This window comes from Meriones unguiculatus, chromosome 3, assembly GCF_030254825.1.
Source record: "Meriones unguiculatus strain TT.TT164.6M chromosome 3, Bangor_MerUng_6.1, whole genome shotgun sequence".
NCBI lineage: Eukaryota > Metazoa > Chordata > Mammalia > Rodentia > Muridae > Meriones > Meriones unguiculatus.
In genome coordinates this window covers 67,719,509-67,734,345 of record NC_083351.1, presented here as the reverse complement: position 1 = coordinate 67,734,345, position 14,837 = coordinate 67,719,509, and the positions used below count along the sequence as shown (strand labels likewise).

At 40.6% G+C, this 14,837-nt stretch overlaps 1 gene segment (V, D, J or C); it reads left to right on the top strand.

Moving 5' to 3' along the window:
* The first annotated feature begins 12,925 nt into the window (after positions 1-12,925).
* Positions 12,926-13,705, top strand: LOC110553959 (T-cell receptor beta chain V region LB2-like). The segment is given in 2 exon segments: positions 12,926-13,155; positions 13,284-13,705. Coding segments are annotated over 2 exon segments (549 nt in total).
* Positions 13,706-14,837: the final 1,132 nt, after the last annotated feature.

Here is a 14,837-nt window from a genome sequence, read left to right as displayed (position 1 = left end):
AGCCAGAAGCTGGAAACAACCCAGATGCCCCTCAACTGAAGAATGGATGCAGAAATTGTGGTACATCTACACAACGGAATATTACTCTGCAATGAAAAATAAGGAAATCATGAAATTTGCAGGTAAATGGTGGGATCTGGAAAGGATCATCCTGAGTGAGTTGTCCCAGAAGCAAAAAGACACACATGGTATATACTCACTCATATAAACATACAACATAGGACAAACCCACTAAAACCTGTGCATCTAAAGAAACTAAGCAAGAGAGAGGACCCTAACTAAAATGTCCAATCCCCATCCGGAAAGGCAAAGAGGATGGTCATCAGAAGAAGAAGAAAACAGGAAACAACCTAGGAACCTACCACAGAGGGCCTCTGAAAGCCTCTGCCCTACAGACTATCAAAGCAGATGCTGAGCCTGATGGGCAACTGTTGGGCAGAGTGAATGGAATTTTATGTAAGAACTGCGAAATAGTAAGAGCTGGAGAGGACAGGGTCTCCACAAGGAGAGCAACAGAACAAGAAAATTGGAACACAGGGAACTTCCTAGAGACCACACTCCAACCAAGGACTATTCATAGAGATAACCCAGAATCCCTGCACAGATATAGCCCAGGGCAGTTCAGAGTTCAATTGGGTTACATAGTAATGTGAAGAGGGACTGCCTCTGACATGAACTGACTGGCCTGCTCTTTTGTCACCTCCTCCTGAGGGGGAGCAGCCTTACCAGGCCATAGTAGAGGACAATGTAGCCACTTTTGATGTGAACTGATGGACTAAGATCAGAAAGGAGAGGAGAACCTCCCCTATCAGTGGAATTGGGGAGTGGCATGCATGCAGAGGGAGGAGGGAGGGTGGGATTGGGAGGGGAAGAAGGAGGGGCTTATGGGGGGATGCAGAATGAATAAAGTGTAATTGATGAAAAATTTAAAAAAAAGGGAAAAAATAATTTAAGAACCTTAAATGACTTTCAAAAGTGGAGGAAAACATGGAGTTAGTCAATTTACATGGAGCATGTCTCGCCCCTGGGGGCAATGGTCTCCTGAACCTACTCAGACCTCGGACACCACCACTGCTAGTCCTAGAACTGATGCAGGATGTTCCAACGAGGGGGTTAAGGCTTCTCATAATATTTCCTATAAGCCCACACCTGTTTGTTTATATCCCCCATTTCTATCCATTATTAGCCAGATAGAGCCAAGTAATTGTGGTAATGATACTTGCTTTTTTGCCCAATGCTGGAATGCTAGTAAATTTACTAGCTGGTTACTCGCATGCCTCGCTGGGTGCCTGTGCCCGATGATGCCCCTCACGCTTTGACTCTCTTCAGACAGAAAAGGGATCTTGGAATTACAGCCGCCATTGTTACTGCCATCTCATTGGCTGTTGGAGCTACCACTGTGGCATTAGCCAGGAGTCATACTGTGCAGACTGCTCAGACCCTGAATGACCTTTTAGCCAATGTAGCTCATGCCTTAGATGTACAAAAAGGAATTAATGCTCAACTAAAAGGAGGCTTGATGGTGTTCAATCAGAGGATTGACCTCGTGCAGGAGCAAATTGATACCCTATGGCAAATTGCTCAACTTGGCTGTCAATGGAAGTATGCTGGACTTTGAGTCACTAGCATACAACATGAGAATTTTTCCTGTGCTGCAAATCTGTCTAAACAATTGTCTAGCTATATTTTAGGTAATTGGACTGGAGAATTCGATACTATGATGGAGCAGCTGAGAGTGGCCATTGTCATGGTAAATTCTACCAGAGTGGACGCAGGACTAGCCACAGGATTATCATCATGGATTGCTGCAGCCATGAATCATCTGAAGGAATGGGCGGGCATGGGAGCGTTAGCAGGCCTTCTGGTGTTGGTCTCCTTGGTTTGCCTGTGGTATATATGCAAGATTCGAGTCTCACAACAGCGTAATGCAGCCATGACCATTCAGGCCTTTACAGCCATTGAAGCAGGACAGTCTCCCCAAGCATGGTTGGCTAAAATGTTTTGCTCAGGATGCGAGGCTAAGCACTGCACTCAGGGTCAGCCACTTTGGACCCAGGGAAGAGCATGTCTGATTGCATGCGGGTTGATGCCCCAGGTCCTTCCTCTGAGAAAAAGGTGTCGGACGGGTCTGATGCTCTTTGGGTGGATGACACCTAAATGAACATCGGTACAAAGTCCCAATTTATTTCTAATATCAGAGATCAGACCTCTACTCTTGCCTGATGCGTCTAAAACAAAAAGGGGGAACTGTAGAGAGCTGCGTAATGCCGGGCCTTAAAGATGGAGCTGGTTTCCGCCTTCCACCTTCCTGATGGTGAGTGCTCTCTGTCACGAACAACTCCACATTTGGCTAAGGCTGAGGATCTGGCTTGCTTCCATGTATGTGGACCTATCTGCATTGCCCACGTGGCATGCTGGGGTTGGCTACCCAGAGGCTATTTAAGCTGTGGGCTGCCTTTCCCCAGAGTCAGATGATTGTTCAAGGTTCCTGAATAAACTGCATTGAAAAAAAAAAAGAAAAAAATTCATACTAATAAGAAAATAAAGCTGTGTATTTTTGCAAAAAATGTTAAATCTCTTTTAGATATTTGACACAACAGGATTCCTCAATGTTTTTAAAAATAGACTAATATTTTTATTTTTTAAAAATGCTGACAATGAAATTTACATAATATAAAGGGACAGAAATTTAATGCCACATCAAAACCTGCTGAACATTCTGTCCTAATCTCAAATCTAAAGTTATTTAGCCATTTTTTTGAATCTCAAGATGTCAACTCAAACATTATTTTTTAAAATGGAGAATTCCAAAGAATTATAACTCAAGCATTCTTGATTCTAACTTGATACTTGCATGGTAAGGAGTGATCAGAGGAAAAAGTAAAAGTCTTTGTTCTCTGGAAGTGAACCATGATGTCTCAATAAGAGCATAGACATTTTTATACACATTAAAAAGAGTACAATCCACAATGTACAGCAGTCTTGACTCTGTGCTGGTGTGTTTCAGGTTTCATCGATTGCCACTGCATTTCATGACAGTTTTCTCCTGGGCTCAGAACCAAGGCTGCAGTGAAGTCACCGAAGGCTTTACTGACTAGTGCCATGTCTCAGATTCATTATATACTTTATTAAAAATTATACTTTATTAAAAATTTATACTTTATTCAAAATTGCACTTTGAATCTTCAGAAATGTTTTAATCTTATCATTTTTTTTCTGTGACTCCTCACATTATACTACCCCATGTGGGTTTGCAACCCATAGTTAAAGAAACTGTGTCCTGGAGGAATGTAAGATAGAGTATAAAGGGCAGGGATTTGGTGTAAGAAGGGTCAACTTGGGGTGACAGCAGAGTAGAGTAGGTACTATGCTAGGTGCTTCATACATGGTCTTCTGCTTAGTTTTCTCCAGTTTCCCAGAAGATGTGTACTGTCTTTCCATTTTACCAATTCAAGGACAGTTGATAAGAAATACAGGAAGCTTCTTGTCTAATGTTTGAAATGTCTTCATGGGGTTCAATTCACTGTTATCATCATGTTTAACTAAAATTGACAAAAGAGTTAGAACAAGCAGTTAGAGAAAACTCCAGATACAGAGAGCTCAGGAATGATTATCAGAGGCAGAGAAGTAGGAAGCCAGGTGGCATAGACATTCCCAGGAAAGTAAAAAGCAGCAAGTTTTGTGGGAAAAAAAAAGACAAGGCTGAGTGAATTTCCTAGTATTGGCCATAGATTTGAGCTCCGATGCTTCTTCTTGTCCTGTGACTGCAGAACTTGTGAACAGTTGTGGAAAAGTCTGCTATCGCTGTCTTCATCACCACCTTGACTAGATTAAGAAATATCTAAATGATTAAGTAATATCTGGGTGTGACAGTGGTGTTTCCATGGATGACTTGGTTAGAAGGGCCCTGACTCAGTGACTAAGTGAAGCCATGGATGGATTAAAAACGTAAATAGAATTTGGGGAGTGGTGGGCTGTGAATGGGTAGATGGGTCTGCTGGGGGAAACTTCGTGAAAGGAGCCGTGTCCTTGGAGGCTGTGTCTGACTGTGGCATCTTTCTTATTACTCTCTTCTGATTCCTGTCTATCACGATGTGAAGGGTCCCTTTATCTGCTTCCTGGGTGTTGAGATTTAAGCTGTGCTTGTCCTGGGCTGGCATGGGATTGATTGGTTGTCAACATAACAATTTTAATATAGTTTTCTTTCTCTTTTCTTGTCTTTTTATTTTATTTTAAGTTTATTGTTTTTTCTTTTGTTAGAAATGAATTTTTCCCCATGCAATATATTCTGATCACAGTTTCCCCTTTTCCTACTCTTCTCAGATTTTTTCCCATATCCCCTGCCATCTGGATCCACACCCTTTCTGTCTCTTGTTAGAAAACAAATATGTATCTAAATAATAATAATACAACTATAAAATAGATAAATCAAAACCAAACATATTAGAATATGGCAAAACAACCAAAAGATAAAGAGCCAAAGAAAAGACACAAGAAATACCTAATTCTTATAGATGCAGAGACACAAATATTTGCATACACAATAATCTCATAAAAACACAAAACTGGAAGACATAACACTATACAAAAACCTGCAAGGTGAAAGAAAAACAACCTACTACCACCAGCAAAAACCAACGCTCTGACCTAACATTATTAGAGAAAGAATCTCTAAAGATGCCACTGAGCTAGTTTTGTGTTGGTCATCTACAGTTTGCCTTTAAGAGTGGCTTGTTTCCCAAGAGTGACTCCTTTAGAGAAAACCGGATTTGTTTTCGCAAGTGGGTATCACTTGGAGATAGCTTCCGGGTTAAGGATGAGGTGGGCATCTTCTTTTCTCTTCAGCTCTATCTGGTGTAAACCCATGCAGGCCCCAGGCATGCTGCCTCATTCCTTGGGAGTTCATATGTGTGCCAGCCCTCTTGTGTCTAGACCTTGATTCCTTGATGTCCTTTATCGCCTTATGCTCTTACATTCTTTCAACTTCTGCCTTTGCAGAGTTCCCTGAATCTTGAGAGGAGGAATTTGATGAAGACATCAGTTTTAAGGCTGAATGTTCCAAGATCTCTCACTCTGTATGTTTTCTGTCTGTGGATCTCTGTATTTGTTCCTATTTGCAGAAAGATAAATGTGGTATTAGTTGCTTATATGTAGATGTTAGCTATTAAATCATTGATAAACAAGCTATTTGAATAACCACATAAAAGCAATCTGAATTAAATCCCCAGATAAATTTCTTTGTAAAACAAGGAAATAAACAACAAATTCCAGTGCTAAAATCCAGGGGCAGATACAAAGCAGGCTAGATTTTGAATGCAATAAATGCTGCAATGATTATTCTGACCTCTGCCACAGCCTCTGTAAAATGGTGAGAGCCTACTGATCAAAGAGCGCCATTAGCAAATTCCTAGGTGCCCCAGACCAGTCCATTGGAGTTTGAGCAGGAGCACTTCAGGGAGACAGATACGAGCTCTATGCCAAGCATTATGTTTCTTAATTACTCAGAGAGAACTAGACTTTCCATGCTTCGCTGTCCCTGTCCTGGCATCAAGACTGATCATGCGTTTCTCCAGTTCCTGTCTGTTTCATTAGTATAATCCCTCTTCTGCCCATGTTCCAGGTCCTGCCTCTTTGCCCTTCAGTCATCCAGAGATGATTATGTCCAGTGATATGTGCAGATTTGGACAGTGCAGAGATATCTCATACTCTAGCATTCATGTCCAGAAATGGAGGAATGAGATGTTTGTTCTTGCAGCAGAGTGATTTGTGAAGTCACTCCTAATAAATCTATTCTATCTTTGTTACTTTTCCTGTTGGTGCGATCCTCTGGCTAAAATGCTCAATTCCCATCCCGAAAGGCAAAGAGAATGGACATCAGAAGAAGAAGAAGAAGAAAACAGGAAACAACCTAGGAACCTACCACAGAGGGCCTCTGAAAGCCTCTGCCCTACAGACTATCAAAGCAGATGCTGACACTTATGGCTAACTGTTGGGCAGAGTACATGGAATCTTATGAAAGAAGTAGAAAATAGTAAGATCTGAAGAGGACAGGAGCTCCACAGGAGAGCAACAGAATCAAAAAATTTGAACACAGGGGTCTTTCCAGAGACTCATACTATAACCAAGTACCATACATAGAGATAACCTAGAACCCCTACACAGATGTAGCCCATGGCAGTTCAGTGTCCAAGTGGGTTCCATAGCACTGGGAAGAGGGACTGCCTCTGACATAAGCTGATTGGTCTGCTCTTTGATACCGCCCCCTGAGGGGGGGGGAGCAGCCTTACCAGGCCACAGAAGATAACAATGCTGCCACTTCTGATGAGATCTGATTTTTAGGATTAAAACTCCTTTCTAATAAGGGAGGACCTCCCTTATCAGTGGACTTGGGAAGGGGCATGCATGGAGAAGGGGGAGGGAAGGTGGGATTAGGAGGGGAGAAGGGAGGGGTTTATGGGGGATACAAAGTGAATAAAGTATAATTAATAAAAATTTAAAAAATTATATTAAAATAAAGAAAGAGAGAGAGGAAGGAAGGAAAGAAGGAAGGAAGGAAGGAAGGAAGGAAGGAAGGAAGGAAGGAAGGAAGGAGAAACAGTTCATAGGGGAAAGGAGGGTTTATTTTGGCTTACAGTTCAAGTCATTCATGGCTGTGAAGACCTGGTGGCAATAGTTTAAAGCTTCTAGCAATATTGCATCTACCTTCAGAAAGCAGAGGCAGATAAATGCTGGTTGCAATAAGAGAGTTTTTAATTTATTTTTTATTTATTACAATTTATTCACTTTGTATCCCAGCTGTAACCCCCTCCCTAATCCCCTCCCAGTCCTGCCCTTCCTCCCTTTACTCCTCCTATGCCCCTCCCCTTCCCATTGACCCTAGCCTATCAGGTCTCATAAGGACTGTCTGCATTGTCCTCCTCTGTGGCTTGGTAAGGCCTGCCCCATTTGCTCAACCATGTTTGTAGCAGCTTTATTCATAATAGCCAGAATCTGGAAATAACCCAGATGTTCCTCAGTTGAGGAATGGATACAGAAATTGTGGTACACTCACACAATGGAGTACTACTCAGGAGTTAAAAGCAAGTAAATCATGAAATTTGCAGGCAGAAGATTGTTTTAACAACAAATTATACACCAGAATGGGTAAAGGTCAGTCTTCAAGTCCTAGAGAAGATAAGAGCCCCAGACCTAGCAAAACTCAGAATTCATAAAATTATAAGCAATCCAGTGATTCTCAGTGAAAGAGAATGACAAGGCCAAAAAAACCCTTAATGACTTATACTTTCTTAGTATAAGGGACTTAGATTCCTCATGGAAGATAAATTCATCTTAATTAAGAAAAATCTCTCTTAAAGAGTTATTGAAGAGAATCTAAAATAGAGAAATGCTTTCTTTAGGTACAGAATTGACGGAAGTTATTAATAATTCAATGTCAGATGTGACAAAGGTTAGAAGAACTGAAATGGCCCTAAGATTCGAAGAATAAGAGTATGACCAACAAACTATAGTCTGCAAACAGAAGAAAAAGAAAACAGAGATATGTATTCAAATTCAGCTATATATAAGGTGCATCCGTGTTTTCCTCTTTCCATGGCTGGGGTTATCACAATTGCTGTACCACACCCCAAGACATGTGCACACATGTATACATGCACATACACACAGAGAGACATGAAGGCACAATAAACCTTCTTTCTACCCTCCCGTCTACCTCGCCCAGCAGGTGGCAGTATTAGATTCACAAAGCAGTCTATTCATTACATTTTCATTTTAACATTACTTAAATAAATTTTATTGTATATAATTAATAATCAGATACATTTAGATAGTGAAATGGTTAACAGAGGCAAATCCACTTATCCATCATCTTACATAGTTACTTTATTTTTGTGACAATGGCAGCTAAGGGTCTATTAAGTAAGAATCTTACAAGTGATCTGATATTAACTACAGTACTAGGGACTCTAGGCTCATTCATCATAGAAACCTGCTACTTTATAAGGTTTGAAGTATATTGTACCACTGTTCAACAACACTGATTTTATGTGGACATTATCTTCCTAAATATAAGTAAGATCATGCACTATATATACATATATTTTTGCTATCTGTCTATTTTCCTTGCTATATTGTTTTCCACATTAAATTATTTTGTGGAAAATTTCAGGATGTCTTTTTAAGGGTAAATAACTCTCTGTTGTATATATTTACCACAGTTACTTGTCTCTTTGCACATCCATGGACACTTAAGTTATTTGCCATCCTACCTATTGTGCCTAACACCATGATGAGCAGAAGAGCTCCGATATTTTCATATGATACTCAGTTTATTTTCTTCATGCACATGTCCAGGTGAGTATCTGTCAGGGCTCCTGGTAGTCATATTATCAGTTGCTTTGGGAGCAACCATAGTTTGGGTAGTGGTTACATCAATCTACATTCCACAGGCAGCAGAGAAGGCTCTTCTTGCCCACACCTTCAGGAAGCAACACTTGTCACATCGTTGTTTGATAATAGTTTTCCTAATGGGTATGATGTAATATCTCTTATGTTTGACTTACATTTCTCTGATGGTGAGTCATCTGAAGCGCCTTTAATTGTCTGTAGGTGAGGGCTCTGTACTTTGAGAATTTTGCCACCAGAAGAAAAATTTCACTCCTTTGGGTGCTCAGGATAGAGAAAGGATCTGGGCTTTCCATCAGAACTGTAGAATTTGAATTAGAAGGTTGGACCAGGCAAACCCCAAGAGCAAAGATTGATGTCCTCTATGTCAGTGCCGCCAAGGCTTAAAGATTCCAGCTTGGAGTAATGGTGACTTAAAAAAAAAGTTTCTTTTTACAGTACCTGGAAAAGAAAGTAAATACGGATATAATTTTTATTCATATAAGAAAGAAAGCTCTTTTGAACCTAGGCATGTATCCATGATTACAGAGAGTAAGATAGATGCATAAACTCAGGGGACATGGGTCGCTGGAAGAATTTATAGAGTGTTTTTTAAATGTTTATATTTGAATTATTTATATAAAACTCAAATGGAATGACATAGGATGGGAGCTGTGAATAACAAACTGTAAAATAAATTTCTTTCAAAATTATTGGGCCATTGCTGAGCTGAAGTGGGAGGGAGGGAAACTGAGAAAACTGAAATCATTTTAACCCTAAGCTATGTTCATTTTAACTTTCCTGTTTCCTAACATGTTTATATAGGTGTGACCTCTGGTAAATATCTCTGTTTAGCACCAGCCAAAAAATTGGAAATATTTGTTAAGAAGATGAAACACAGATAATAAAAACTGTGCTTAGGCATTTCAGTGTTTAAGAACGATAAACTGAAAATGAAAGTATCTTGAGCTCTTCCTCTTCCACAAACATGTTGAACCATATTGTATGTAGTTAACAAAATATTTAGCACTTTGACTGAAATACATGGTTAGTTCTAGGACACTATCCACTGGGCGATAAAGACCTCACAGCAAGCCCAGCCCACAGGAAGTAGCTAAAAAGTTCAGCTTTCTAAGGCTCACTTTTATGCCTCATTCTGCAGTGGGCACTACACTTCCTTCCTATGTTGCTCCTTGGAGTAGATGAGTTCTGGGCCAATTAATCAGCACCATTGGGTTCTGTGGCTCTGTTTGTCTCTGTTTCATAAAGTATATCCTGGACCTATATACTACCCAATGATTTTTCTGGTCTATACCAACACATATGAAAATAAGTAACTGCAAAATGGAATAAAAAGCAAATTTCATGTAGATTTTTAGTGGGATTTAAGGGACTGCAAAGATATTTGACCTCATAATGGTCTACTTCATTAAAAGACACACATCACAGCTCTGTCTTGTAAACTCTCTTCTTCCCCAATGTCCCATGAATGCTGGTCTCACCCAGAACCCAAGCTATAGGTTGAGGAAGAGATGAAAGGTTACAAATCTTCACTGTGAAAGGACAGAGTCATGGTGTATGGTATAGAAGCTTCTGGAGGAAGATCTGAAATTCATGACTAATACTAATACTCTTATGGCTAGAAAGGGTATTAGTCCAGGAATGCTGGAGAAATGGTTCTCTGATAAATATCCCAAGGAGAAATCCAACATCCCAAAGATGGAGCAGGCAGAACTGGAAGAGCCAGTGGTATATTTATGTGCTGGGTCATCACAGACATCAATTCAGACTCAAATGTTTCTTTGCCAGGAAGCAGCATGGCTGAGGGACACACATCTGTGTTATCAACATACCAACCTCAACACAATTTTCAGGTTGTGCATGAAAGTAGATGAATGTTACTAAACATGGAACATCTCAGCCCACCATGCTCAGGGAGTAAAACTTCACTTAAAAAGCATAAAGGATTAAGATGAGAACAATTGTCAAGCTGAGCATAAATTGACCTACACAGCTCTTCTCCTCTTTCTCCACACTGCATATGAAGTCAAATATCTTACACTTTACACATATCATTTTATGAGAGCCACTGAAAAGTTAGGGAAGGAAAACATTTTACTAATTTCATCACAAGTAAATTTTCTCCACCAGTTGGGTTTTTCTTTCTCAAAAATAAAATTAAATTAAAGGAGGAAAAGCAAAGAATAGTGGGTGACAAGGACAGGATTCAAATCCAAGAGTGCATGGAGTAAAAAGCTGTGTACTTTCTATGACACCATGCTGTCTGGTGTTCTTTATTGCACAATCTTTGCTTTGTTCTTTAAGTAGTTCCCACACAGGCTTGGACAGATGACAGGATGAGTAACCTTCTGTTACAAGCTTAAATGTCTAAGATTAAAATGTCTAGGAGATGGGCTAGACATGTAGCTCAGTGGTAGAGTATTTGCCTAACATAAATGGAACCCTGGGTTCCATTCACAGCCCTGTAAAGCTGGAATGGTGGCTCTTGCCAGAGATCACAGCCTATAATCTCAGACCTTGAGAGGTAGAAACAGGAGTATCGGAAGTTCAAGGTCTTCCTTAGCCACATAATGAGTTTAACACCAACCTGGGCTACATGATACCCTGTCTCAAAAATAAAATAAACTGCAAAATGAGAGTATTTTAGAGATGTTGGAAGATGAGCTGTATAAATCTGGAAATGCAAGAGCCCACAGAGCTTGGTCATTGAAATGCATCACCTCCAATGTTTGCTGCCTCAGTGTTTGTTTATTCTTTTCATTTGACAAATAGGACTTTATTGTTATCTGCTTGTATGAAGCAATTTCTGAAAGTCAAAAGACAGGCAAGTGCAGAGTCATCTCAGATGACAGCACAGGTGACACCTCCCGGCATCGCCGGCCTGGAAGATAAATCATGGCACTGCACTACATGTTTTATGTATCATCTTGATTTTTCTCAAATTATTTCAGGGGGTTCTGTTTCTGCCTCACCCACCTCGGAAAGAAAGACAGAAAATAAAGAACAAAAAAGTTTCATAAGATAGAGAAATGCTGGCTGGAGACAACACTAGAAGAAGAAGATAACCCCTTGATGACCCGAGAGAAGTGAAAGGGGAGGTGAGGTTCACCTATCCACAGCACCAGGCATGTGGTTTATTTTACACTTTGGTTTTTTATTATTAGTATTGTGTGTTTGTATGGATTGTGTACATGTATAAAAGTGTATGCACACATGTCAAGTGGAAACACATGGGAAGGTAGAAGGACACTTGTAGGAGTTGGTTTACTCCTAGGATCTGGGGTTGTATTCAAGGTGTCAGACTTGCACAGATCATGTTTTTACTAGCCGAGTCATAGTGCCCACTCAAAGTTTGAAATTTATAATATCAATTTTCCAAAAGTATTGCTTCTAAGGGATATCAAAATAATGATGTTTATAATAAAAATTGCAACAACAATGATACTAATAACAATAATAAAAGCAACCAAAGAAAGGTGGAGAGTTCTCTGACAACCATTTTAGGAACAGAGGAAGAAAATGGAGAAAACTTAGAACTCCACCAAACCAGAGAAACACAAATTAAGAGGGCTCACATTAAACAAGTAAATAAACAAACAAAAATTTCCATACACAGAACTAAGGAAGAGTTAAGCAAAAATAGTTTGTTTGTTCCCCTGAGACAGGATTTCTCTCTGTAGCCCTGGCTGTCCTGGACTGGCTTTGCAGACCATGCTGGCCTCAAACTCTCAGAGATGTCCCTGCCTCTGCCCCTCTGAGTGCTGGGATTAAAGACACATGCTACCACTTCTGGCTGACAAGAATACTTTTAAAGAGTATGTGATAATCCCACCATTCAGGGAGGCAGAGGCAGGTAGATCTCTGTGAGTTAGAGCCGAGCCTGGTCGACAAAGCGAGTCTAGAATAGCCAAGGCTACACAGAGAAACCCTGTCTCGAAAACAAAACAAAACAAGGTGTTTCAGCAACACAAGTAGACAAAAGGGGAGCCGATTACTAAAAGTTAAGAAGAAAAGCAGCAAAACTAAAAGAAGTAAAAGAAGAAAATGACTGAAATAAAATAAAATAAAAGAAGAAATTCAAGAAAGGAATTAAAGACAAAAACATTAAAATAAATAATGTAGAAGAAAGAATCAATGCAAATGAAAATTTGGTAAGGAGAATTTGAGGAAGGCAAAAAAAAAATATGTGTAGGGCTTGTAAGTGCTTAAAGAGGTAAAAACAACTGGAGGGAGGAGGCTGAAAAGAAGCTAAAAGTGACTATGGGGACGAGATGGGTTCAGAACATCACTGGTATCAGCTGAAGTGGGCTCCTGAGCCACACCGTGCCACACTTCCACCACAGATAGTTGAGTAAACCCTGGGATAGTTGAAGGCATCAAAAAGGAAGCCCATGGCCATGCATAACCAAGGGTCTATAATCCTCCTATAGCAGTCAAAACAATATAACCTCAAAATGCAAGCCAGAGGGCTGGTCTTAATAAGAAAGCTCCTCCTCCCTGAACTGTTGCAGATGCCTGGAGCTCCTGGCTTGTCCTCTGGTTTCCCTCCCCTTCTGCCACACTAGGAAGCCCGTTTTGAACATCTCAAGAATCTTCCTCCTACTCTAGTCCTCAGATTTAGCCACATGGAGCCTCTCAGCAAGCAGCGCTCCTTGTCTCTGTTGCAACTAATGCTCAGAGTCAAAGAGAATTACTTCTCCACTGTGAGCAAGCAGGTGCTGTTCTGGGTGGCCATTTTTCTCTTTGCAGTAGGTGAGTACTGGCTCTGGAGTAAGTTCCTGTCCCCTAGTGCACCTCTTAATCCCCCTGCCTCAGATAGTAGCACCAAGCCCTTCCCTGCCAATTTCCAAACTCACTATTTTGTTTTATTTTTTCACTAGGAACCACCCATGGTGGCATTACTCAGACACCCAAATTTCTGATCAGTCAGTCAGGGCAGAAACTGACCTTGAAATGTGAACAGAATTTCAATCATGACACCATGTACTGGTACCGACAGGATTCAGGGAAAGGACTGCAACTGATCTACTATTCAATAACAGAAAAAGATCTCCAAAAAGGGGAGCTTTCTGAAGGCTATGATGCCTCTCGCGAGAAGAAGCCATTTTTTCATCTCACTGTGACATCTGCCCAGAAGAACCAGATGGCTGTCTATCTCTGTGCTAGCAGCATAGCACAGTGGGGAACAGCCACCTCCTCTCTAAGCATAAACATGTCCAAGTCCTGCTTCCCCACCAGGTGGCTCTTAGGTCCTCCGCCAACACCTGTCCTTTCACTTCAGCCAGGATCTGAAACAAAGTAGCTACTGCCTTCTGTACGTTTTTGTTGTTGAATTGGGTAAAACTCAACCCATTCATTAAATTGGCCTCTAAAATTGCATACATATTCATAATACATAAATATATATCTATTACATATACATAAAAGAAGGAGTCAGAAAGACAGAGAAAGGGGAAGAAAGAGGTTGATTTTTTGTTTTGTTTTGTTTATCCATTTTTATTAATTAATTCAATTTACATCTCGATAATAGGCCCCTCCCTCCTCTCCGCCTAGTTCCACCCTTACTCCCTCATCCCTGTTCCCTTGAGGAATAGGGGAGTCCCCCCTTACTCAGACGCCCCAGCTCATCTATTTCAATGAAGAGTGAGTTCATTTTCCTCCCTATAGGGAATTCTATCAGGGAGAAGTGTTCAAAAAGCAGGCACCATAGTCCATGTCAGGTTAATCTTTGTTGCATAAAAGCTTTAAAAAATTTGTACTGAACACCAGAAAGAGAAAAATTGTTCCTTCCCTTGAAAAACAATAAAACTCCAATGGAAGGGAGGTGGAGAGAAAGAGAGAGAGAGAGAGAGAGAGAGAGAGAGAGAGAGAGAGGAAGAAGAAGAAGAGGAGGAGGAGGAGGAAGAGGAAGAGGAGGAGAAGGAGGAAAATAAACATGGGAGCCTTATTATTATGTGTGTGCTTCAATTAGAGTTGTTGGTGGAGTGCAGGAACTCCTGCAGCCAGTCTGGCCTGGTAACACCTAGAAGGACTTAAGGAGAAGGAAATTCTGTGATTAAAAGAAAACACACACACACAGCAAACAGCACAGACACACGCACAGTTATGAACAAACAGGACAAGAGTGTAACAGGTATAGGATGTCTGAAAGAAGAGTGATGAGATCAAGTCAGGAAAGGAGGTTGACAGATCCAGATGTGGTGAGAAGTGTGTGGGGGCAGGAGGGGAATTTGGAAGAATAAAATATGCTACTGAAAAAAAAATATAAGGTTTTCATCAGGCTTCTGTGTGGGAGACATAAGTAAATCTGTATCTGGAGTTTATAACAGATTTGGGCTAGAGAGAAATCTCTGAGTCATGGCCCGGTAGACAGGTGGTAGGTAAAACTATGTAAATGACCTTGATGTCTTCTGTAAATATTCTTCCTTTAAGTG